The sequence below is a fragment of the Ischnura elegans genome, chromosome 1 (assembly GCF_921293095.1).
Source record: "Ischnura elegans chromosome 1, ioIscEleg1.1, whole genome shotgun sequence".
NCBI classification, from domain to species: Eukaryota; Metazoa; Arthropoda; class Insecta; order Odonata; family Coenagrionidae; genus Ischnura; species Ischnura elegans.
Genome location: NC_060246.1, coordinates 56,846,659 through 56,873,955, shown reverse-complemented (window position 1 = coordinate 56,873,955; position 27,297 = coordinate 56,846,659). Strand labels below are relative to the sequence as shown.

Here is a 27,297-nt window from a genome sequence, read left to right as displayed (position 1 = left end):
CTTCATAACAGCAGTACTATTCCTTACTAACATCAAGCTATGGGCTTGTTAATCATATTTTTACTATCAATAGTGAAGATTCCCAAATATTGTTTTTCAATCTGTCGCCTACTTCCTGAGCTAATCAGAACAAAATATTGACCCCTCAACCCTTTCGCAGATAAGTTAACAATGCCAAAAGCTCATGTCACGCAGGTCAGGCAGCTTTTCTGCTACTCCTGGGTCTTGGCAATGGGCCTTGCATGGTTTTCTTGCTGTTTACACTTTCGTGAGCTGTTCCTTAAATCAATAAAAGTTTCTTAATGAATGCAACTTTAGTATTTTATTTTTTATTTATGAGAGAGTGACTGAATGGGGAAACATTTTTTATGGTCATAATGTGTTTCCCTTCCATCAACTTAATTCTTTCAATAAATTGTGATTTTGTGTGGAAATCCCCATTGAATTCATATGACATCATTCAAAGTGCTACCAATGAATAAGATCATTTGGCCATCAAATAGCGATTCAATGATGATCTTAGATGCTAGTTGGATTAGGTGAGGAGAAGAACTGGAGAAAAACCCCATGTGAAACAAATATGGAGGCTTTTGTTTACATCATTACATATATGATTAGGCAACTATAGATAAGTTTTAATTGATTTATTGAGAATGTAATAGGATTTTCTCCATATTTTGTTAATAATCATTAAACTGCAAAGGAAATCAACTTTTCATACCTCCGCTACCAAATGCTTCATACAATTAATGCTGAGTGAGCAAAATGATGGGGAGGTTTCAGTCTAGAGATCAGAAGCAGCACCTTGATAAATATGCATCTCACTATGATGGATAGAAAGGTAACCACTTACTTCAAATATTAACAAATTCTTCAAAAACCTCTAATCGTTAAAAGTATTTATACCCACAATACTTTGCATTACAGGTTTGCAGTGCTTTGTCTAACACTTATAATTTAAAATGTTTCCCAATATACTACAAATGTGGTGCTAGAATCTCTCAAATGATCAAGCTCCAGAGAAAAAAGGACAGGCAGGTTGATGAATCGAAGTACTCTTTTGGGCTGTCTCCACTGCATTCGATTTTTCGAATCCCTACTGTGAGTCTCTTACCACTTGAGCGTAAAAAAGTGGAGGGTAAGTAGAAAAAAATTGGCTATTCAAAAGGTATTTCTTTTCACTTATTGACATGCTATTTACACTCAAGCATATTCATTTAATAACTTTGTGATATATTTTTAGACCAAAGCAACCAAATTGGAAAGGAGGGATAAGGAGATCCAAGATTTTTTTAAAACAAAAATGCTGCTTTCAATTAACATTCAAAAGCTTGGTCGCAGGACGACTGATGATCAGAACACAACCTGACGTTTTATTTCTGATCCTAAGCTAATATCAGAAATTAACAGAATGTTGACCATGAAAAAAACTCAAAGTGTCAATTTTTAGTTACTAATTCGAAAATTTAGCATACACATTTAGAATTTTTGAGGAAGAATACAGATGGATTTCTTTTCTTTTTCAAAATAGGCATCAACGAAGAACTCATCACAAGGTTTGCCCCAATTTTAAAAGCTCTGTCATCTTGAACTGAGATAAATGGTGGCAATTTAAACAAATATGTACTGTTCAGGAACTGCTTCCCTATTTGTTGATCTTAATCCATAGTACTACTTGCTGCACAAGGTGCTGTTTCATGGCAGCAGTGCTTCCAATTGGCCAGCTTCCAGAGGAAGATTTGGAATCTCGCCACAAAGATATAAGAAGACACCGTGCGCACCACAAGAAAATTTCCTGCTGGGTCGAAATGAAAGATTTTTCCGTAGGATCCTCCTTGATTGGAATCCTATAATATCTAACAGGTGTGTATGTAAAAATGATAAAAGAAATCCTTCAAAGGAAACTTACTTGTATTGGAGGACCCAATTTTAGATTAGGACAGTGGTGATTTGGAATTTGGTGAAAACTAGTTTCGAAGATTTTATTCTTTAGTTTTACTGCAGCTTATATATTTATATAAATTTATCATGGGTCATAAATAATGTTACGTCATACGTTTTCAATAACATTTACAAAATATAAAATAATTGCAAGGTGACTTCTTGTGTGTGTAATCCCAGAGCAAATGTTAATACAAAGGTCAACTGATTATTTACGTCATTAATATTGTTTAGAAAAATCATTTGTTATATTTCATATGAATAGTTTTATTTAAATAATTAAATTATATGTTCAACAGCTTACATTCTTATTGCAAACTAATAATTACAATCAGTCTACACAAATTTGTTTAAAAAAACTTCCCATGTCATTTTTTCGGTTTACTGTCACTAAATTAATGCTTAGTAGCCTAAACAAAAGTAGTTGGAAAGTTTTAAATACGCTACTTACTAAATATGGAGGGTATTATTTTTGACAATTTTTTTTAAATTTCAGCTCACTGAGAGACAGTTTCAAACATAGCCTAAATTAAGATGGCAGATTTCACCATGCACCCAATATCATCACCCAATACCATCATTAGCCATACTCACCAACACTCTTGAGATACCATGAAGGTCTATTCTTCCAAAGAACAGAAGCAAAGTAAAATGGTATGCCTGACAGCGTGATGGTTAAACCCATGGCCACTTCGAATGGCCGCACATAAATTGGCAATGCAATCAAGAAGATGCACACGAGGACAAAAATGCATGGAAGCACTATGGAGATCTGTAAGACAAATAATGATACATAGATAAATATAATCTTCAAGACTACACTTAAATTATAGGACATTCATTTCCAAATTTAAAAACTAGTTCGAAGTAACCAAAAAAAAGCAACAGGTCACCAATTCCTTCATTTTCTTCAATTTTAAATTAAGTGTGATAAAAGGCAAAGGTCAATGAGAATTTAAACTTCTGGTTAGGCCCACAGCCGTTGTGAGCATTGATAATATTTAAAGGGGTCTAATAATACCTTAATGGGTCTAATCATCTTTGGATTTTTCCACCGCATCCAAATCAACCCTCCAACTGACAGAGCGATGAACAGGGACTCCACAATACTGCAGTATGTTATTAAAACATAGATGTCACTGGTACTAAGCATCATCAACGACAAAATGTTCTGAAACAATGTAAATTTCAATATAGAGAGGTTGCAGAGGTAAAATATTACAGCTCAAAATACCAAGTTCAACAAAACTGATTTATAAGCACATAAATATATTCCTTTTTGTCCACTTGCAGTGGACAGCAAGCCCAACAGGGCAATGGTGCACCCCCTCCCTTGGTCTTTTCGGCAAGCTCTTGGTAGCTCAGTTCGCTCAAAACTGAAAGAAATGTTAAACCATATCTACTACCTTACAAATTTCGTAAAGATAAGATTGGTGGATTCATAGAGATGAATTCTATAGCAAGGAGATTGACCAAATGGCAATGTAGTCGAGAATGGATATCTTTAACTAATTTTATTCACATTTTCATCAATAATTTTGATATTGAATAGCATAATAACATGAAACTTCAAAAAACTTATGCAAAAGACTTTACAAAATGTTGAAATGTCTTTGATATTTCCATCCTTTTCACTGCACCAAAGCCGTAAATGCAGCAGCAACAAAAAAATGAGCTGAAATTTTATTTCTGCGGTGATAATTATATAATTATCAAAATTTAAAAGAGATCAATCAATGCAAATTTAAAGAGCTCTAATATGATACATGTATGAACTTATTTTTTAAATTAAATAAAGATGTAATGAGCGCAGAATTTGGGAGACAGATTTTTGCAACAGATAGCAGTCTCTTGAACACTTCCAGGTCTCAGCTAATGAACTAGAAACAGCAAGTTGGCTCAGGAAAATTAATCAGCCTGAATCAGGACTAGTGAAAAAGTGACACAGGTGGTGAACTGATTAAAAATACTGGATCGTTTAAACTACACCATTATTTTTTATACACATGCGCATTAAATGTATATACATTTTTTTAAGGGATCTGTGGGATAAAATATCCACTCAGACATACCACCGCACACCACAAAGAATTTCTCACACCTATACCAGTTTTTTTTAGACACCTCTAATGGCAAATACACTCATCACTACTTCACAACATTATTAATAAAACGAAACATCAAACAACATCATTCATGAAGGTAATTGATTTTCTAATTTGAGAAATACATTTCACTTACCAAAAATACTAATGATGGCGTAGGAGTCAGGCGCTTTACATTAATAAATGAAAGCATTATGGGAAATTGGCCTTGCCTGGCACCTACAAAACATAATCTGGAAAAATAAAATACAAGCTGGAGATGACATTTTGAAGACAGGAGCATGCTTACCATTCAGTCTTAGAATATAATCATTCATAGAATGACAAAATCCCAGCAAAAGTGAGAGATGATGAGGGAAATTACCTGGAAGATGTCATAATGTGAACACTAAGTCCTCCAAATGCAGACATGGCAACAAACAAAGGCATTATCCAAGACATGACGCCAAGTACTCTGTCTCCAAATGTCTTTCATGATAGGCCAATTTCAGGAAGCATCAACAGGTAGCAGAAGGAGAGCACATAAGTGAACACAAGTAAAAGAGAAAAACCTGTTAATAGGGGCATAATCAATCAAACGTGAGGTAACAAGTAAATATCTAAAATGGCGACATCACCATATGCAGCTTGATTTTCAACTGTTTGTTATGAAGAATGCCACACCTATCTAGGCAAAAATTTATCAATTTCACAACCTCTCTAATGTAAGATCACTCCAGGCATTTACCCAGTCTTTCACCTAATGATCCCAATGAGTCGTCACATAACGAAAGATAAGGTCAACTTGTCAGGTTAAAAATATCATGAAACAATACTATTGACAATTACTCTATCTAAAATACGCACTTCCCTCTGATTCCAAAACTCTATCTGGAAGATAAAACATTCTTGCAGTGAATGTGGGCAGAGGCAAATTATGACTCGGTAGTATGCGAGTACATATTTCTCAACAATAAGAAGACCCTCCTATGCAGAATGCAAGTTTTTTAAATCATTTACCTGCTGATATTAAAGGTGCTAAGAGTCTTCACAGGTTTAACGTTAAATTAAAAAAGTATTACTTTTGCCAACTTACTCTTGAACGTCTTCTATTCTGAGAATGAATTTTTATTATTTCAATTTTAGTGTATTTTTGATCTTGTATGTTTTCCAACTTGTCCAATATGTGTAATCACTTCCTGCGGTCAATAAAATTTACTGTTATTGGAAAAAAAAATTCCCCTGTGAAGTATGCAATTTTAAATAACATCCCCAAAAAATTTTTAATTTCGGCAAGGTCAAATTTTATGCTGACTTTTTTTTGGGTGGTTTGTTTAATCATGAATCTACACAAAAAAATCATACATACTTGCAACTTTCAAAAGATTTTTTGGGCCACCCAACTCTCACAACCACCCTCAATGACATGATCTGATAATTGAATAATCAAGAAAATGGATATTTCATGATTTATTAACTATTTATAAATAAACAATGTACATATTAATATAGCCTTTCCCTTTACTAGTCAATAATGGAAAGGTTCCACCAAATCAAACAAGACATTTAGACTTAAGAATAGGGATGGGTCGAATAGTAGATTTCTCGAATTCGAATATCGAATTCGAATATTAAATCATTGCTCGAATATTCGAATACCTCGAATTTCGAATACCTCGAATACTAAACGATGAATGTGAAAATGTTTGACTAGGTCGCCTATGCAGCAGGAAACCCAAGATTTTGGCGAGTAATTGTGATTGCCTTTAAAGGATTCAAACAGGAATTTAGCTGATTAATGGAATATTTTAATTTTATGTAAACAATAGGGTAGTTTCTTTCATTAAAGAAAACGAAAGGTATTGATTGTGATTCGTTACCCACCATTAGTGTATTCATAATATACAAATTATTTCGTTCTAGAAATACCGGTTTAGACTAATGGCAATGTTCAATTTTACCTCATTTGAAAAAGGCCAGATTGGCGCCTATGCGATGCCACTCCACGAGACATCACAGGGACCTAGTTTCTACACGAGAGGATCGGAGTTTTACATCGTCTGAGGTTACCAATGCATGCATGAGGCACAGAGCTCAGGGAAACATGTCTTAATAATCACACAGTCTGTTTGATAAGGTATTAATAATCCTTATTTAAGCCAAGCGCTACCAGCTAGCATGGTACTCGGCTACCTGCTAGCATCCTGCGTCGTAATAGCGCTCAGAGCCTCGCCCCAAGGTCACCTCATTTGCGGCAGCGGGAACCAGAACGACGTCACGCGGAGTTTTTCCCGGCATTCATACTTACCCGTCGCGTTTTCGCGCGCTTGAAAATTTTCACTTTTAATTTAATCGCGAAAAATAGATATCGTCTTATAAAACTCTAAAAGCTTAAATACGTACTTCAGGAGTATTAATATTTCGATTTAGGCAATAAAAAATAATAGGAAACCACCCTATTTGAGCATTACGCCTCCGTCGTATTTCTTCTTCTTCCCGGTATTTATTTTCCTGCGCAAAATGCTTAAATAAAGTCAGAAATATGTCGTGTTTGGTCTTATTCTTTTTTAAATTACGCGCACATTACTAATATTTCAATCCAATAAAGGTGTAATAACAATTGCCGAAAGTCATTGTTAGACACCTTTCGGGCTAGTAGATGACTCATGCAGCAGTTGACCTCGAGAACGGGGGAAATTCGAAGCAGGTAGGTAGAAAAAGGTCAGTGGGTGTGAAAAGGGGGTGGGTGCGAGACACGTTTCTATTTTTCTCGCGTAACTTGATATTTTTTGAAGCTAAGGTTTTTGTAATACAATCCCTGCGCGAGCTGAGATCTTTTGTTTGATTTCGGAGAAGAGGAAATCGTCAAGAGTGGGTGAGGCGAATGCTGAATGGAGGGGGATAGCAGATCGTGGGAAATGCGCCAATGTCACTATCCCACGGCACTGAGTTCCTCCCTATGGTAGTTTCATCTCCTGGGGATGATTCAAAATAAGTGCCTGTCATTATTAGCCACAAAGGACACACGGCAAACACCTCCTCTCATTTTATCAAAAGATGGATGCGGGAAAATGGTCAGTGGGGAGAAAGAGGGAAGGGTGAAACACGATTCTATTATTTTCCGGTAACTTGATATTTTTTTCAAAGCTGAGGTCTTCGTAATACGATCCCTGCACGAGCCGGGACCTTTTTTTTGTTTTCGGGGAAGAGGAAATCGTCTGAAGGGGTGGGGCGAACGCTGAATGGATGGGGATAGCGGATCGTGGGAAATGCGCCAATGTTGCTATCCCACGGAACTGAGGTTCTCCTGATAGGGGACACCTGGGATTTTCGGATTTTTTTCATCCGATCAATTTCGGTTCCCCACGTCGAACTCTTTTCACCGTTCGAACCCGTGAATTTGATGTATTTCGTCATCTTGCCTAAAACGGCGCTGGATGCACTAGACGACTAGAGTTCTCATTTTTCCGAATCAACTACCAACGACGTGCGAGCGACAGTGTATGACGCGAAATTCAAAGTATTCGAGGTATTCGAGACGGTACCTTTGGCATAACTATTCGAGATCTCGAATATCGAATACTTTCTATTATTCGAGGTATTCGAGTATTCGCGGATACTATTCGCACATCTCTACTTAAGAACATGCCCTTGTTCTCACCCATTTTGAGACAAAAACATCCATTCATTGAATTGTGAAAATATAATATAGATTCATCAAGAATTTAGAATGAATTGAGATTATAAAGAGCCATTTTACTAGAGATGGGTCGAATAGCAGATTTCTCGAACTCTAATATCGAATTCGAATATTAAATCATTGCTCGAATATTCGAATACCTCGAATACTAAATGATGAATGCTGGAATGTTTGACTCGGTTGCCTATGCAGTAGGCAACACAAGATTTTGGGGAGTAATTTTGATTTCCTTTGAAGGTTTCGAACAGGAATTTAGCTGATTAATGGAATATTTTAATTTTATGGACACAATTGGGCATATAATAAATTCAACTAACATCGCTTTACCCCCACTCCTGCTGCCAAGTGCTAGCTGACAATCTGAGGCATTTTGTAAAATACAAGCTCTTCTCCACCGGATTTTCTTCAATTATTTTCAGTCTATCTTTGGGAGTTCTCACGAGATAAGAAGATGAATTGGAATTGCTATCAGGGAGAAACCAAATATCCTGAGAAAATATCCCTTCGTCTGGGACTGTAACAATAAAGATTTATAGCACCACTCATAAATTGTAAATTGATATATGTTTTCGGAAAAAAATACCACATCAACTACCGAGAATCTCTGCTGCTCATGTCGAGTCTCGCCAGAATGCCAAGCCTCCGTCCTATTTTGACATTTATTTCCTCACGTAAAATGCTTAAATAAAGTCAGAAATGCGTCGCGTTTGGTCTCGTTCTTTTTTAAATTACGCGCACATTACTAATATTTCAATCCAATAAAGGTGTAATAATAATTTCCGAAAGTCATTGTTAGACACCTTTCGGGCTAGTAGATGACTCATGCAGCAGTTGACCTCCAGAAAGGGGGAAATTCAAAGCAGGTAGGTAGAAAAAGGTCAGCGGGTGAGAAAAGGGGGTGGGCGCGAGACACGTTTTTATTTTTCTCGCGTAACTTGATATTTTTTTCGAAGCTAAGGTTTTCGTAATACGACCCCTGCCCGAGCGAGGACCTTTTGTTTGATTTCGGAGAAGATGAAAGCGTCAGAGTGGGTGAGGCGAATGCTGAATGGAGGGGGATAGCAGATCGTGGGAAATGCGCCGATGTTACTATCCCACGGCACTCGAGTTTCCTGGTGGAGGAAACTGAGGATTTTCGGATTTTTTCACCCGGATCAATTTAGGTTCCCCACGTCGAACTCTTTTCACCACTCTGACCCGCGAATTTGATGTAGTTCGTAAACTTGCCTATAACGGCGCTGCAAGCACTAAAAGACTACAGTTCTGTACATTTTTCCGAGTCAACTACCAACGACGTGCGTGCGACAGTATACGACGCGAAATCCAAAGTATTCGAGGTATTCGAGGCGGTACTTTTCGCATAACTATTCGAGACCTCGAATATCGAATACTTTCTAGTTATTCGAGGTATTCGAGTATTCGCGGATACTATTCGCACATCTCTAATTTTAACCCTTCCATTACAAAATGCATAAGGCAGAATGGTGATGAGGATTTTTCAAATTTTTTCTTCAAGAAATTCCTCATAATAAGGACAGTTATAATATTAATACCATGTAACAAAAGATTCTACAAACTTTACATAGTTTTTCAATTGTATTTCATCCCACATGCAAGGCTATAATTTACGATAAAAAGTCAATGAACTCAAAATCCTTTTATAAAGATGTCATCTTGAGAGAAGATTTCAGCAGAAAGGAGGCAGAAAAGGGTGACTAGAGCAACATATTGGCACATGACATCTGAGACAGCAAGCCTTCTACTTGCAAAGGAGTTTTCAATGGAATTGAGTTACATAACCATAGCAAAAGGCATTCAAGCAATTGACATCAATCCTCCCGCGACCATCCCAGTGCATATGAGATACCTCATGCTGCCTCTACATAAAACATACTCTTGGGTTGGCACACAAGTGTTTACATATTTTATGGAGAGATAGAATGACTTATTGTAGGATGTAAAAGAATTTCCCAGTGAGATTAAGAATACTCATGCATGGCAAATTTCAATCACTTAGAATTTTAAATTTTTTTCTCTGAAAATACATTATTCTGTAAGGACCAAGGGCATCAAGGTTAACACTAGCCTTCATACACTTTGTACACCTGTTAAATGTCCCATCATGCCAGTAATGCAAGACAAGACGTAACTCGATTTTAAGAAGCAAGATAAAAAGAAGCAAAAATGTTCATCCCGATGCTAAATGCATGGCATATTTAAGAATACAGAGTTTTTAAATAAATTTTTAAGAAATTGAAAACCTCGAACAATAAAAATAAGGAACAGTGTGATTAATATTTGTCTACACAAATAGGGGTGAAAACCTCAACAACAAAACTATCAATGGTAATGCATCTACTGTAGCAGTTTTCTATTCTTTTAAACTGTGCTTTGCATTGGATGGAAAGACTGAAAGATGGAAATTACAAGGAAAGACTAGTGGCAGTCTGAGGACGAACATGGCAACATATGATCACGCTCATAAAATTGTCATGCATTTAGTTGTGCATTGACAACTGATGCTATTTGTAACATGCTCCCATGTGGCACAATTTACGGTGATGATATGAAGCAGAGGTAGTTGATTGCCCAACTATTGAAAGGTATGCTCTATTACCTACAGCGGTCTACAAGGGATAGGGGGAAGACAAAATGAAGAATAGACGCAAACCATAAAATAGATTTCCCCAGTATCTGAAGCGAGATATCTTCAGGGGAAGGGAGTGAGACAGAGATCAAGACAAGAATAACTTTGGGAAAGGATGCTTTTACATAATAAGAAGAGAAAGGTGCTATGTAGCAGCATGCACCTTGAGCTGAGGAAGAGACTGGTGAAATGCTATGTGTGGAGTGTTGTGTTGTATGGATGCTAAACATGGACCTTGGGAAGGAGAGATAGGGATAGGATCAAAGGTGCTGGAAATAGTAGGGGAGAAAAGAACATAATTGAGAACTATACTAAAAAGAAAGGGAAATCGGATCAGGCATATATTAAGAGAGAAGGGGATTTTAAATACAACAGTTGAGGGAACAGTGAAAGGAGAAAAGAGAAGATGAAGATGACAGATGCAGTGAGGATAAAAAGAAGGTAAAATGAAACCAAAGAGGAGGCCTTGGACGGAAGGAGGTGGAGAGAAATTTGGTGTTTGGGACCTGCCAGTGGGCAAAAAACCTGTCAATGATCTTCATGGGGTAATCTGGATGGAATCCAGCAGTGGCCGGATGAAATTTGCAGTTCTATTTATGCTTTCGAACCCATAAAATGGTGTCCCCTTCATTTGAAAATCATTCTATGGTGGGAAAACCCTTAACATCCCTCCCGGGTCCTTTCTTGCATAGGGCTTTAGTAAGGCACCAGGCATGCAGACTTTTATGGCCCTGGGGGTGGGGCAGGGCTCAGCTACATTGCCACCTTGCCATCGATTCTAGACTTGAAAAGCTTTAGTCTCTGGGGTGTTATCTTTATTTTTGATGATGAATGAGCCTTTTTTGCAATGACATACCTATTTTTAGTACCTGGCCATGGGTTCTGAAATTTCATTATCTATACAACTTAGGGCAATGTAGGTATGTTTCGTTTAAACTTCAAATTACACAGGATTTCCTATGATTCTGAAGTCATTGAATACTTAATACATGTTGGAAATCATATTTTACGATAATTTATACCTTTAAATCTACTGCAAAAGCATCTATTTAAGGATACTCCCATAAATAACACCCAATATCATTTAACACAATTCTGTAAAGGCAAATGTGGGTATTAAAACCGCAATAAACATTTAGTGAGTTTGTGGCGGCCGCACCTCCTGCCTCGCCGCCACACCGCTTGCCCAGAGGCAACATAAACCGCGCTCTCTCATCGCTTCCCCTCAACAGGCCGGCTAGCCCAGTGATAGCGCGGTCGCCTCCCAAGCGGGCGGCCCGGGTTTGATTCCCCGTGCCGGAGAGTGAAATTATTTATTGATTTTTCTTGCCTTCTAGAATTCTTTTCTAGAATTTTCTTTCATGTTCGAGAACGGTAACATGGAATATTCTGGAAGTGATCCAACAGAATAAATACTGCGGCCTTTCAGCCGGCAAGTCAGTCTTGCATTCGGAACGGATCAATGAACATCGTCCCAAACTACTATATTGACTTCTCATTGCTAGCAGACAACCCCGACGCCTGCTACAAGTTTTATAAAAAAGTATTGATAGTACGTAATTCGATACTAAATCAGTATCTATTTTCCATCCTGAAGACTTAGTATTATCAAGAGTTTACAGTACTCATCATTTTAATACTAATTGATAAAAATTTCAGATATCACTGCATTTCACCAGATAATATAGTGTATAGCAAAGATTCAACCATGAGTTCTTACTCTCAACTTAGGGATTTACAGCTCCATCCAAATCCTATTTCACATTTGTAAATCAAACTGGATTCAACCGAGCCAAAAATGATATTTCAAAATGAAAGAGCAGAATAAGTTGAACCATGGCTGGTTTTTTCACGGTTTAAAGAACTGAATTTGATTTAGACAAACTTCATAAATATAAAAGTAAATACTTACGACTGCTATGGCATTAGATGCAATCATTTCTGTTGGAGTCAATACAGCTAAGTATGCGACATTGGCCAGTACATAGATAATTGTAACTAATGGCAATGATATGTAAATAGCCCTGGGTAAATTCCTGCAACATAAAATTAAAATTCTACAATGCAGATTTGAAACAATATATATGCTGCATGCAATTAAAAGATAAACCTGTGAACAAGGCATACTTACTTATAAGGGTCTCTTAATTCTTCAGTCATAAAATTCAAGTAGTTCCTACAATAAAGAAACACCTCTTTTAAAAACATGACGATACAACAATCTCTTTCAAAAAATGATCACATTTTCACAGCAACGTAGACAAATTTTATTGACCCAAGTAATATGCTCACCAGTTAGAGCCCCCGTGCACTGGCAACTTTTATAAATCAACCATTTAGTTGCTTTGAGGAAGTTCTTATGAAACACACAGCATTGACTGTGGCCTCACACACAGGCGATGTTTTAGTTGCTGCAACTAAGTAATTACACCCGGACCTATTCTGAGGGTGACTAAACTGTTGCCGGCAGGAATAGACCACGGGGATTTTTAGAAATTTTTCTAAATTGCTGCTTTGAAAAAGTTGCCAGTGCACGGGGGCCCTTACAATCATAGCAGAATTAACTGAAGGCAACTTTTTTCCCCTTCGAATTTTCTATGCATGGTAATTTTGCTTATCGTAGTATTTCAACAGAAGTGGAGTTTTATGCATAATGGGCCAGTAAATATACATCAAAGTTGTTGGAAGTAGTGGTCATTTTTCAGTTCCACCGCTTCGGCAAATATATACTGGCCTATCTAGCATCAAACTCCACTTCTGACCTGAAGATGCTACTGGGATTGTCAGGAAAACTGTAGTCATCGGACATGTAACAATGCAGTAGAAACCCTGATATCATTAGAGCACCTACAACTCATCGCAAGGCCTTAGCAAGTAAATAATTAGAGTCTATCAGCACTTATCTCTGTGGATGGGATTAGGTGAAGCTCTCTCTTATTTAATTATTAATTTCCACACCTCCGAAAACAGTACTGTTCAGCCTTTACATCGGGGCATTTGATTGCATTCACCAATTAAACGTGTACAAACATCCATGCCCTGGATAAGGGTACCTTACCCAGGCAGGACTTGAACTCTTGACCTTTGATTTGCCAGGTGAAGACTTTACTCCGCCGCCATCGAGGCCAGCCATGCTCTTCTTGTCAAGCTCATAAAAAACACCTCAAAACATTGAAAATGGTATTATGGCAGAAATAATTGGGTACTGTTAGAACTCTAATCATCATTAAAGGAATATGACATGGACATAATGTTTTATAACATCTTAGAAGGTCATGAGAATAGAAAATAAATCTTGCCACAATACTAACTTAGTTATAAGCAGGATTTTTTTACATGGCAAAAAGGCTTTTTTGATGGGTAAAGGCTTTCACTTCATTATAAGCAGTTATTATAAGTGATATTATAAGTTATAGTGGGCTCCACAATTATTATTGAAGCTCCAAGCATGCTTCATTCCTAATGCTAATCCCTCTGAAAAATGAGGCTAGTCAGTTTTCATCACATGCTGTGCAACCAACTTTCACTCTTCCATCCCACAGAGGTGAGGATCCCACTGTATTAAAAGACCCAAGATACTGTCATGTTGAATAACCAGCAACTTAAATGCACACTAGAAATAAGGTTCTCTTTTTTGGATGACAATAGAGGCCAGAATGTGCATACAGGTGGCTTCATGAGGGCCCTTTTTGCTAGGGTGATGGAAAATGCAGTTTGTAAAATTCTAGATAAACTTCCACTAAAAAGATATTCCATAGTTTAGAATTTTGGATTGGTAATCTTCTACTATATATGATAATTGACAACTGCTAAATACAGGAAAAAATTAGTATACAGTGGAACCTCATTAAAGCAAGAATGGGCTATTGCGAGACCCCCGCCATTATGAGAGATGGCCAAAGCACCGTCAATTGACCCTATACCGTGTATGTCTGAATATAGTCCCCCCTTTTTTTCCAAAAATGCCTGTGGTAAAAGTAAAGGGGGGGACTATATTCAAACGCATTTTTTTAACTTTTCCCGAAACTGAAGCCTCAAAATTAGGGGGGGGACTACATTCAGAGGGGGACTATATTAGGAGAAATATGGTACTTAGCATGCAAAAAAAATTTGTTTTTACAAGGCCCTTTTGGTGTTGACATTTGCCATAGCGAGAGTTTCCATCGCCGGAAAACTTTCACCAAGAGTCCCTAACATCTGTAATTGCTGGCGATCTGTTAGAAAGTTAACATGGAGTTTTCAGTCTCAAATTCATATGGTAAACTGTCGTTCAATAAATAAGTCATTCATTTCGGTGAAAATACTGTGGCAGTAACATTCACAAAAGCTCGATCTTCTTCCGTTTCTTGGGTAGCAGAAAGCAGTCGACAGCATACGTGCACGTCCGTGAGTTGCATGCGTAGAGTATTTGAACGTACACACCATGGCCAAACAACACAAAACATATCTAAGCAAGAAAATAAAAATAATAGTGTAATACGAGAATGGCTTAGTTCATTTATCTTCCTATTCGCTCTTCACAATTTAAAAAAAAAACAAAGAGGAGATTACGTCTGCCATGGTACGGGAGGGCAAACCATCACATCAGAAGTGCCTGAGGAATGCAGAACATGACGAGTTAAAAGGTGCTTTGTTCGGGTGGTTTATCCCACTTCATTGTACAGGAATTACTGAGGTTATGCTTTAGGCTTTAGCAGAGTATTTCAGTGATAGATTGAGAATCAAGAACTTCAAGTGTTTGAAAGGTTAGGTGTATTAATTTCAAGCAGGAAAGCATTATCTCCCTTCATAATTGCTGGTGATGCCTGTGGTGTAAACCCGAAGCTGTGGAAGAAAGAACTCCTATCCAAACAGAATATCTCAAGAGGCATTCCCCACGTGATGTAACGTACACGAAACATAACTCTTTTAGAACCTACTCCCCGACAAAACCCTTCCAGTATGGAGTGTTTCTAGCAATGATGCTTCTAGGAGGAGCTTCTAATGCGCTGTTATTGATTAAACACATTTGAAATTATGATGGTGAGCTTATAGTTTATTTAATTATAAAAAATTCTGCATTCTTTTTCATGTTTCCCAGTCATTATTGAGTATGTTAAATCAATAAATTCATAATGGTACATTTATGTTGGCCTTAAGATCAGATGTGTATGCTTTTTCATTTCTTTGTTCCATATATAACCCAAGCCTGTCATATTAGTCGCAGTTTCTTGCAGCTTACTTTTGTTTTATTTAAGGGACATCAGCATAACATCTGCATTATATTTTTCATGAAATAATATCAATGTAAATGTCTATTCTTATTCTACCAATTTAATTCAAATTGTTTTCATTGCAGTGCTGTGGATAGGGTCAGCGTATTATTTCAATGACGTCGCGGGAGTAACAATCAAAATAGAACTTTTTTTGAAACAATGTGAATGTTAACGACATCATTATGAATGCTCAGCAGATTTTTTAGGGAATATAATGAAGATATTACAATGGGCGATAGAAATAGTCTTCCCAGACAGGATCGTTCTACCACCTTCCATTGTTTCTGTCGGCAGAAATAAATGCGAAACATTATTTCACATAACTTCCGTGAAACATACAGGTAACATAACTACACCAACGGAAGCATATGAAGTATTAAATTCAATCTTAATTTAAATAATTAAATTTAATCAAGGCTCAATACAGTTTTATCAGTTTGAATTTTCAGTGGAAAATACCAAAATAATAGAATGACCACGTAAATGCACTAAGTGCGAAGAAAAGTGGCTTCCTCAGTTGTGCATTGGGATAATGATTGACAAAGCAATGCTTTGCATGATTTTTATTTAGTATGGCACTTATTGAATGGTTAGTTTGTTATTAAGGTAAGGAAATTTAGTGAGGCAAAAAAAAACATCGCCTTTCCTCTGGATCTATGCATAAATTTATTGGATAGAAATTTATCTGTCGCCACACCAATCCTGTTCCTACACTAGTTTTATTGGCTATTATTTGCTCCATCTCCGGTAAAGCAACAATTAGCTATAGCAAGTGTTTATTAGAGCACTGTGGGGTCTTGTTTTATCACTGTATAGTGAGTCCTCGTTTAACGTCACCTACCGTTCCTGAAAAATGTGACGATAAACGAAATGACGTTAATCGAAGCATAATATCCCATAAAAACAATGTAAAAATTGAATATCGGTTCCTAGACCTCACAATTCCTATGCGAAAAAATTTTACCGTATCATATCTGGGGCATTTTTTACGATGGGAATGCCAAACTATGGCATAAATACGAGTTCCTGTCTTCATCGACGACAATAGCAGCAGTGACGTAAATCCTTCTCTATTTTTGTATCTTCCCACATTTGCTTTTCGGCTTCGCGGTCCAATGAATGCTACCAGATGCTACAGACCGGGGATCCGGTGCTCCGGTCCATAGGCCTTACCCTCGCTACGAGAATTTCTTTTCGGAGCCGTCAGGAGCGAAATCAAAATGGTGCAAATGAGCGAGGGCGGGCAAACTGGGATTATGAAATCGAAGAGATGGTTTTAATTGCGAATTGAGGCAGGCGGGCGTCGCCTGGGCATCATCATCGCTGAAACATCGTCGCAGTAACAGGAACCAAAATTATTGTGAACATTGTTTTCTTGGACATTGTCGTGGAAATGTCTCTGATGCTAAAATTTGCCAAAACCGTAATCGCAATTAACAATACACACCGTTTTACACTTTGAATAGACTGACCGTATTACCGCCCACGAAACAAACAACCTGTAACGCCTGCCAGTTCGCCTTTTTTCTCGCGCGAAATTTAAAATTCGTGACGTTATCGCGAAGCGAAGGGGCGATAAACTAATCACAGTCGTAAAATTTTCGTGACGTTATGGCGAAATGACGTTAAACGGGGTGACGTAGAACGAGGACTCACTGTATACTATTTTCAGGTGTTTCTCAGCATAAAGTCAAATTTAAATCAACTAAATTTCAAATTTTGATCAAAAAGTAACCATCAATTAGTAAATAGTAATTCTTTAGACAGTCTAATGCAAGTGCACTAAAATTTCTCAGGAAATGATCATTTTCCTTACATGAGATTCAAATCCAGATCCCCAAAACTTGTACAAGTGCTAGAAGAAAGTTCTGTCAAGCCAACAAAAACCTGAATTACTTCCACCATCATTAATAATATGATGGTAGATGATTAATGATGGTGGATAGTGATTCTGATTTACCTAATAATGCTCAAATTGATTTTTCAATGGATTGCTGCTTAATCAATGATTAAAAATTGTGTTCTTCTATCGAGGAGTCACAAAATAGGAGGTAGTTTTAGGATGAAGTTTACCTTTGACCTACATAGAAGGCATTGGCATACAATGAAGTCCATAAAATATATAAGCATAATGTTCATGTTCAAAAATTTATGCATGAACGGAGTTTACTACATGCAAAACAAGTAGAAATCTCATGCAAATAACATCCACGACCTAACGTATTTTAATGCATAGCATACTGCAAATATAATATTGCTTTATGCCCTTTAGTTAGGCAGCATTTGCCCACTTCATGTATTACATTTTCATAAAAATTACTATTCCATTGTTAAATTAAAGGGTAAGAAATAAGACAGTAAATACCAGCCAGCATAAGAAAATATTCCAGAATAAAATGAGACAGCAATTTTTCCTGGGTCGGTGGTGGTTCCATCGAATATGCCATCAAATTTTCCACTTGGTTCTGAAAGTGATGCATATTAATAATTATTAAGGCAAATGAGAGGCAACAAATTAATTCATTTTTAATAAACAAATCCTTACCCACAAATAAATATGCAAACCCAGCAAGGATAATAATTACTAATGCAGCAACTTTTCCAAACATGAACACATCCTGCATTTTTGTGGTTATTCTAACATCATAGCAGTTCACAAAAGTTAAAAAACCTGAAAAAGGAAAGAAAAAACCTGAAAACCCTACATTATCATTATTTCTTTGCTTACAAAAATATTTCTAAATATCATAAAATAAATGTTCAAATTACCCTCAGAACACAATGATACATGGGAAAAAGTATCCCCAAAGGTGATCCATGAAATAATTCTAAATTAATGCACTCTTTACTTTTATAGTTAAAAAATAAAAGGTTATACAGCAGAAAATACCACAGAAAATGTTTGATGCAGGATAGAAATTCACATGCACATGCAAACTTGCCAAAAAGAATATTAAATTTAACAAAAGTGACACATGAATAGGATTTTACATCATGCTCACGTATGTAATGAATTATCTCATTTTAAAGGTAACATATTCAGCAATTAACAGAAGCAATAAAAATAATAACGTTCCAACAAATTTGGATAGCATTATAATAACAAATTTACGAATAACTAAGATAATAAAAATATTTTTCACATAAGATCCGTCAGATATATAAATTAGCAGACAAACATAGGATTCAGCAACATATTTAGAGCACGATGGGCAATAGCATCATTGTAACACATTAAATGCATTACAAGGATAATAACTAAAATATTACAAACCATATCTGAAGACCAACATAATCAAGGCTCCATTTCTTAACAATTCAAGTCATTGATTATTGAAATACTGTTTCATATTTCATGATATGATTTCCACTTAAGGGACGTCACTTGACACAGAACCATTCAAAACACAATAGGGATAAACATCATCCAAGAATTAAAGTACAGAAATGACTTTCATTTCAGAAAACATCCACAAACCAGCAACCAGAGAACCTCAACAAACCACCAGCAAGTGCACTCAAATGAAGAAGTTCAGAGAGCAAAGATGATGAGTTAGTATTAGCCAAGAAATTGGGATATCAGCCATGATTGTTTCATTTGCATGTTTGAAACACAAAACTACTCAGTACTATTTATGGAATTGAATAAAACTGTTGAATAATTGAATTCTTCAGAGAAAATAAGGCATGCGAATACAATTTTTCTATACTTTTCCATTGACTGAATTCCCAAGGATCACAGCAACTAACTGAGACATTCTACACCTATGATACAAAATTAGGTTAATTAATTGATCCCTTTCAAATAGATTATTAGCTCCGTTTACAATGAAACCTACCGATAATAAATTTGATAGGAAAATGTTTTCCCTTAGCGAGGATGATTATCCGGGCTAATGATGGGGAGAGACAGCACGAATAATCAGAAAACACGGATAACCCAAACTTTCACTTAAATATCTTGCAATGTTCTTAATTTACTTAAAACAAACAATACATTATTATTTATGCAGTTATTCTGTTATTTTAGAGTTCTTGCTGGACTCAATGAGACCTTTCTTCACCAGTTCATGATCTTTTTAGCGCCGAAAGCATGGTTGTACTCATATTATTGATGCTCCATGTAAGGAATGGTTTCAAAAACCACACATCCGTGGCTGTGTGATCACGGTTACAGAAAAGTGGTTTGCACGTATGCGTCAAAACCACTGCTCGACGTCGGAAACTACACTGTCGGGTACCACGCCACTTAGTCGCTGTCCCTTCCCATCATTAGCTCAGATAATCGGGAGCTTGCTGTACCTTATAATACCAAGCTCATAACATGGGAGAGACTTCTTGACATCGTTATTTCTATATTTTTTAATATGTCAGTCATAGGCCCTTTGAAAGTACACCGTCAATCACTTGTTATAATGCATTCTCGCCATTGGCCATACTCACGTAAAAGTGCTTTCACTGTATTATGCATGCAAGTGCACCCATTCAAGGGTTTTGATCATGAGTGTTAGCACCATCTTTACGATACCACCAGATAAGAGTAGAACTAAGATTTAACCCAGTTGAATTAGCATCTTTACAAAATAGGGTAGTTTCCTTTTCTCTTGCCTCAACCGAAGGTCCATAATGCCTGCAGTATTTATTTGGCTCTGTTTGATTTATAATTGACATTATCTTTTTCAGCTATTTAACTAAAATATGGTAATCAGAATGGCAAAAAAAAATGCTATGTTCATGTGGAGGATGCTGAGATATCTTGCCTGATGAGGGTAATGCTTCGCTGCTAGATAATGTAGCAATTGCTTGGATATATAGGCATATTTAGGGGACATACACATGCCCTAAGGTACTTAAAAAATAGACAAGATTTTTAATATGTAGTCATTACCTTTGTTTTATTTAGAGTATTACAGAGCCTCAATCGCTTAATTTAATACTAATAAATTTCATATCAAAATAAAGTGAATATTTTCTACAGTGCAACTTGAATTTTTTTAAAACCTCAAACATGAGAAGACTTGTCAGACACTTGTAACCCCCCCCCCCCCCCCCAGAAAAAAATCCTGGATCCGCCCCTGCTTGCACATGACTTAAAATCTACCAAACTTTGTAATTGCAGGAACGATTAAGAGTAAAGACTTATTAGTGCACTTCTATTAATTCTATAAATATCAGGTTTAAACACAGGAATCCTTATCTGCATTATGAAAAGCCTTAATTTCGATATGCATAAAATCACTTATGCCCACAGTACACTTCGAAGCTTGTGCCACCTTAATTTGACTTACAATTGACTTCATACTTTCATTGATTCCATACTGGGGTCTAGGTATACCAAGCTCACTTCCTTGCTCACAATGACCTTCCTTCCATAAAAAATGGGTTAAAACGTTAGTAAAGTTCACCACACATGAAAAAGATGACAGTAATGAATAAAAATGGATTGAAAATTAAACCTATACTCTGAGACTTACATCATCAATATATTGGAAGATACATCAAATGATCATAGGATGAAATGGAAAGATAGTAACTTCGAAAGTGAACTAAACACACTCCAATGAGCTTTCTCAAGGAAGAGCTTGCTTAAGAGCATTCCTCTCAAGTACATGAATTTCATTAATCAATTATTTGCCATTCAAGTGATCCGTTAGTAGGTGACATACATTTGTTAAAACAAAAAATAATGTTCCTCCCAAAGAAAAGTTTTCATGGCTAAACATTTCCAATAGGGGATTATTATTACATGTTTCTCATAGAATAAGATTTTTGAAATGATCTCATGAGCCCAGGTGATGAAATCTCATCAGGTGGCAGGATAGATCCCTCACAGTGCAAAATAGTTAGGCTGAAAATCATACGTATTGGTGCTTCAGCAATGGGATTTCGACCTATTACAAAAAAGCTTACATTTGAAATTTGACTTTCAAGTAAACTGGGATGTCTTGATTCAAATTATTTTCAAGCAATAAATACCTTAGTGGTATGACACAAGCTGTAAGAATGGATTTTAATTTCATTGACGAAGGAAACTACCCTATTATTTCAGCTGAGAGATTACTAATGACCAATAATAAAACCAAAACCAAAAATCACATATTGCATTTTCACCCACACGTTAAATAAATAATCCAGTGCCACCAATGAAATTCCTCTGGTAACATAACAATACTTCAAGTACATTTCATTACCTCCATACCCTTACATTAATCCTCACTTCATAGCCTTTCAAGTTCCTTTATCAGAATTGGCTCCAGTTCTAAAGAATGTAGTACACAAAAATGTACAGAAATAGCTGAGAGTTTTGCCAAAAATTTGAATGCATATAACAAATTACTCAAGGAACAGGATTTCTGCACAAGCAATGGAAGAGAAGGGATATCTACAAAAGAAAATTAAGAGTTAAAACCAAAATACGAGCAGATTAAAAAACATAAAATGATCAAAAAATGAATGATTGAAAGCAGGATCTGAAAGAAAGATTATATCTAAATTACAATAGAATAGCAATATGATGTTCTACAACATATCTAGGTCCCACTAAATCATCATCACTAAGGGCTAAGGGAACACAACATTGGGTTAATTATGTACACCCAAAATCAACTCTACGATATAGAGCTCAGTGTAATTCACCAAGAAATATCACCATGGAAAGCAATAACAGACAGCAGAAGAGGGTAAAGAAGCTTCATGTATTTATCCCAATATGTACCCTAATAGCCTAGAAAAAGTTCATAGGATATAAAAAACAATACATAATTGTTTCATGATCATAACACAGTTATGGCACTAAAAGAAAAGAATTGGAACACTAACTGTGAGGGCTTTCATATGGGATTGGATCTTCCTCTTGAAAACATTTTGCCTCCACTTGTTCTGTGAATACAGATATTATCCATTCCTACTGACAACAGGGGCAAAGCAAAAGGAATCTTAAAAGGTTACTTGAGCCGATAGGTGCTTTAAAATTGATGCGTACTACATCTTCATGAGGATGAGTTAAAAATAATACCCATCAGCAATATTTTTTCATAAGTTTTGAATCATCAGTATTGCATGCCTTTGTCCTCTTCGGATCTTTCACCAAGACTCAGATGGATGACTAGTCTCAGTCTCTCAGAGCTCAAGAATAGCATTGAACAATTGTGTCAGAAGTAAGCGCATGGTGGCATTTGCAATTGGGCCACTGGCTACCTGAAGCCAGACTCAAAAGCTGCCTAACCCTCAAAACACTTCAACACAACTCACTGAGAGGCAATTTCATTTAAATTAAATTTTGTTGCAATTTTATGGAAATATAAAATGGATTTTTAAGCTTATGTACATAAATTATGTCTCTAACCTGTGACATTTACGTTGTGCATACCTACGGAAAGTAGCTTGGAAAGCAAAGTGTTCATGGTTCTATTTCCAGTCCACATTAATTTTTTCCAATGGCATCTATTATATACTTTATGTTTTACCGAAACCAATTTGGGTAAACTCCTCCCAGATTAGGTACCCTATAGATTCCCCACTAATTGATACCCTTGTTGATAAGTTGAACTTCAAAACCAACTATAATCAGTATTCCGCAGTTGACGAAATAATTGAGAGACAACTAAGATGATAAAATCACACATTTACAGAGTAAAACATTACTACAAAGTAACCATACTCATTACAGTACAATGAACCAAAATAGAGCACAACTAAAATGCTCACGTTTGACAATATCCCCTTGCTAACTTATACTAAGACCTAAACATATACATATACATACCCTTTAAAACATATGGTTCGACACGTTGGTCGTCATGATGGCCCGACGCTTAACTCAATGACCTATGACCCCCATTGTGACCCTCGGAGGTCAAAAATCAACAATACGGATCTATGAACTGCCTAACCGACTTTGGAACCCTTCAAAACCTATGGTTTGACACGTTGGTTGTCATGATGGCCAGGCGTTTAGCTCTATGACCTTTGACCTCCATTGTGACCCTCGGAGATCAATAAGTGAATAATATGGGTATTTGGACAATACCAATGACTTGGGCACCCTATAAAACCCATGGATCGACACCTTTGTTGGTATGCTATTCTTTTTGTCACCCTTGTGACCTTGACGGTGACCTTACTGGGTCAACGGTTGAATTTTCGTAAATAAAAGTGTTATTTTCGGGTTTCTCGTGTCCGAAAACCTAAGAATTGACATATTGGTCAATGAAATTCAGACATTTTTCTATCTCGATTTTTTTAACATTGAAACCCCATAAGGCAAATTCAAATTTTCTGTTTGGACCCAAATTGTGAGGTCAAAAGGTCAAAATTGTAAAATTTCGCTTACACTCAACAAAACTTAGGACCTTTCCCCATAAGTGTGTCAATTTTCATGATAATTGCTCGATGGAAAGTTACTAAAATTACAGGTCAAAAATGACACACGACCCTTGGGACAGTCTGTATATATGTGCTAATACAAGGTTCAATTGGTAAATTTTAAAAATGCTATAGTTATTTACTTTCCAAAATAGAAATGGAAATCCGCAGCCCTGGTCACGAGGATTAGCCAATGAAAGTTCAATCAATATGAAAATATGTATTTAAAAATGAAAATAAGCATAAAAGTTTTTGCCAGAAATTAGCAACCACATAGTAAGTTTGCATTTTCAATACAATAATATTGGTGATGACCAAAACTACTTACTTATTGCAAGAGCAGCAATTATTCTTGTGGCATCATCTGGTAGAACGCAATTTGGAAAAAAAGGCTGGATAACATAGCTGGCAAACGTTAATCCCATTATAGCATTTGTGGTAGGTCTGTGACAGGTGAAAAAAACAATATTGGAAATTATTGATTAATTCTTGGAAAAAAAGATCATGATAATAATTCCTAATTAAATTTTTAAAATATTTATAAAAACAAAGGAATGACATTAATAATTGACTAGATGCATATTCATTAAACTAAAGGCAAAGAAATCTTGTAAGCATTTCCAGACTCAACAATTTGTAGATAGTTTTAATATGACATGGTGAACTTATAATATTATCACCAACACTTAGCTGCCCACCATAAAAGTCAAGTCACTCAGGACAGACACCTGTTGCTTATGGCCATTGCCCTTTCTCATGGGGTCTTACCTATTCGTGAATCGGCTAAAATAGGTGTCTCTTGGATGTATCACATACACCATCTGCCAGTTACCAAAAATAGTCAGATTTTTTCCTTAGATATATCATTGGTGAAAGCAATACAAATTTTTGAGTGCTGATCAATGTCAAAAGAGAGATCTCTCCTTGATTGTCTAGGTCCTGACTTCACTTTCCTCAATGGTTTACAATAAGAATGGTTATTGTATCTTCAAAACCCCCTCACACCCTAAACATATACTGTTTCAACCCTACTCTTTGATGGGATACTCATTCTGAGCACCTCTATTGGAAAAAATCAGACGATTCAATTGAAAATTTCAACTGAATTTCCTCATATTTAATTGAAAATCTCAATATCCAATTTAATTCACCAACAAGCTTGGTCTCCACCGGAATTCATTACCACAGTTATCATAAACCACCAATGATGGCTAATGAAGTGATCACAAAAATTAAAACTACTACAATGACTTTTATGTAAGTTAAATCCTTACTTCTCCCATAAAAACATAGTGGGCACAGTGCAGGCACCTGCCTAGAAAGATAGCTAATGACAAAAACGTCAATACTGTTTCCCCGTTATTCATGTCTATGAGCATATGGTTGACTGAATTGTGGTTAAGTTTTTGCTCGTGGAGAAAACATTTATAAATAACAGGATTACTTAATATGTGCTAAATCCCCGCACCATTGAGTTAGGTCACTTGTGTCTCTCTTCAGTGACATAGTGAAAGCCTTGACACCATTGTTGTGTTGTAGTGTGTTCAGCAGGGTTGATAAAAATCATGATTTTTTCAAAAAAATCATTTTTGTTGATTTTTTTTATTTAAATAGGATTTTATTGATTTAAATAGGATTTTTATGATTCTCCATTAATCAAAAATTCAGTTATTTGCAAAACTAACTATTTGGGCAGCATATTGGAGAATGATCGTTTGCAGAAACAATAAGAGGCAACATACTCTAAACTTAATACAACATTTAGTCAATCAGGGGAGAGAACTATGGAAATGCCAATGGTATCAAATTAAAAATTACACCAGCATAATATAAAATTGCCATTGGAGGTATCAAATGTGCTATATTATGCGGTTCTAAAGCATATGAAGTTTAGAAAAATTCTCTAATTGCAACTTTGTATGGTGCCTACGCTTAGAAGTTAAATCAGAAAACAATTTTTTTTCAACGGATACACCAGTATTCTAACCAAAGCCATTTTTTTTTTTAATTTTCATGTTACATGCATTCCTACAGTATCATTTCTATTTAAGAGCCACCATTGTGCTGATAACTGTCGATTCATTGTATTAATTAAGAAATAAAAATCAAAATTATACACTTACAGCTTCCTTTACTTGACTCTTTAAAAATCAAACATATGGATCAAATTATGATTTAAATCACCTGATTTTTTTGAATAAAAATCAAGTGATTAAAATCGTGATTTAAATCATGATTTAAATCAAAGTGATTAAATCAATCAACCCTGGTGTTCAGTAGTAATTTATTGTTTGTCCTCAGTTTTTGAGTGATTACTAATATTTGTACTTAACATGTAAGCATATTTATTTAACATAGTTACGCATACGTGGGTTACATTGCCTACAAGAAACTACAAGCAGTGATGTAGAGGTTTGTACTATACAGGTTTGTTTGTGTGAAGTGAAATCTCCATGTTCTTGTATAAACATGAATGTTTCTGTTGTGAAACACACGTTTTATGTTGGCTTATTAGCACAACCAAATTATATTCATTAGTAATTTAAAGAAGTCTTTGTTAGATAAACACGTGTGAGATACTAGTTGGTGTAGTTGTTATCACTAATCACATCAGAACTTTTGCTTTTCGATGACTATTCCACGTAGTTAGAGCTGGTGAAAGTTGCTGTTTTTGTGTTGTGGTTCTGTTAATCATAGCAAAGATTTTCCTTTAAGATGACTATTCAAGATTGTTGTGGCTCTGGTATAGTTGTTGTTCTGATAATCATAGCAAAACTGCATAGCTTTTCGATAACCATTCAAGATTGTATGAATGATGGAAGATGTGGAAAAGCACAATTAAAGTACTTATGACACTGCTTAAAAAATATTTCTGCTGTAATTACTGTTTAAGTACGAAATTTATGTTTGAAGTATACCCTAACTAATAAATTTACCATATTGGATTGATTAGTGTGCCTGTAAAATTTTTCAATTGAAAAAAATCAATTGAACCATTCATTTGAAATTTGTCACTTTATAATTGAAAAAAATTTAAACTGAAAAATTTTCAGTTGAAATTTGTCACTTTTGGATTGGATATTTTTCATCTGAATTTTTCCAATAGGGATCATGGAATTGAAAGCTGATCATTTATGAGCATGATGGTGAAGGGAATCGAAAGGAATCACCTAATCTGAGTAAGTAGATTTTCTAAAGATTTAAACTCCATGTACCTCTTCTGCTATGTCAATAGTAAGGTCCAGAAAATTTATGACCCATTTCGGACCAGTCTTTCACTCCATGCCTGTTGACTCCTTCTCCTTC

General features: G+C 36.0%; 1 protein-coding gene across 4 annotated transcripts in view; it reads right to left on the bottom strand.

Moving 5' to 3' along the window:
- LOC124160994 (large neutral amino acids transporter small subunit 2) overlaps nt 1–27,297 on the bottom strand; it is a 40,750-nt gene that overhangs the window by 6,238 nt on the left and 7,215 nt on the right. For all 4 annotated transcript variants that reach the window (XM_046537139.1, XM_046537147.1, XM_046537134.1 and 1 more), the window contains 9 exons: nt 24,320–24,435; nt 18,173–18,298; nt 17,993–18,092; nt 12,504–12,548; nt 12,285–12,408; nt 4,411–4,514; nt 4,183–4,279; nt 2,963–3,112; nt 2,536–2,713 (listed from right to left, as the gene is read on the bottom strand). In XM_046537139.1, the coding sequence (XP_046393095.1) occupies nt 2,536–2,713; nt 2,963–3,112; nt 4,183–4,279; nt 4,411–4,514; nt 12,285–12,408; nt 12,504–12,548; nt 17,993–18,092; nt 18,173–18,298; nt 24,320–24,435 (1,040 nt within the window). The remainder of the gene's footprint in view (nt 1–2,535; nt 2,714–2,962; nt 3,113–4,182; nt 4,280–4,410; nt 4,515–12,284; nt 12,409–12,503; nt 12,549–17,992; nt 18,093–18,172; nt 18,299–24,319; nt 24,436–27,297) is intronic.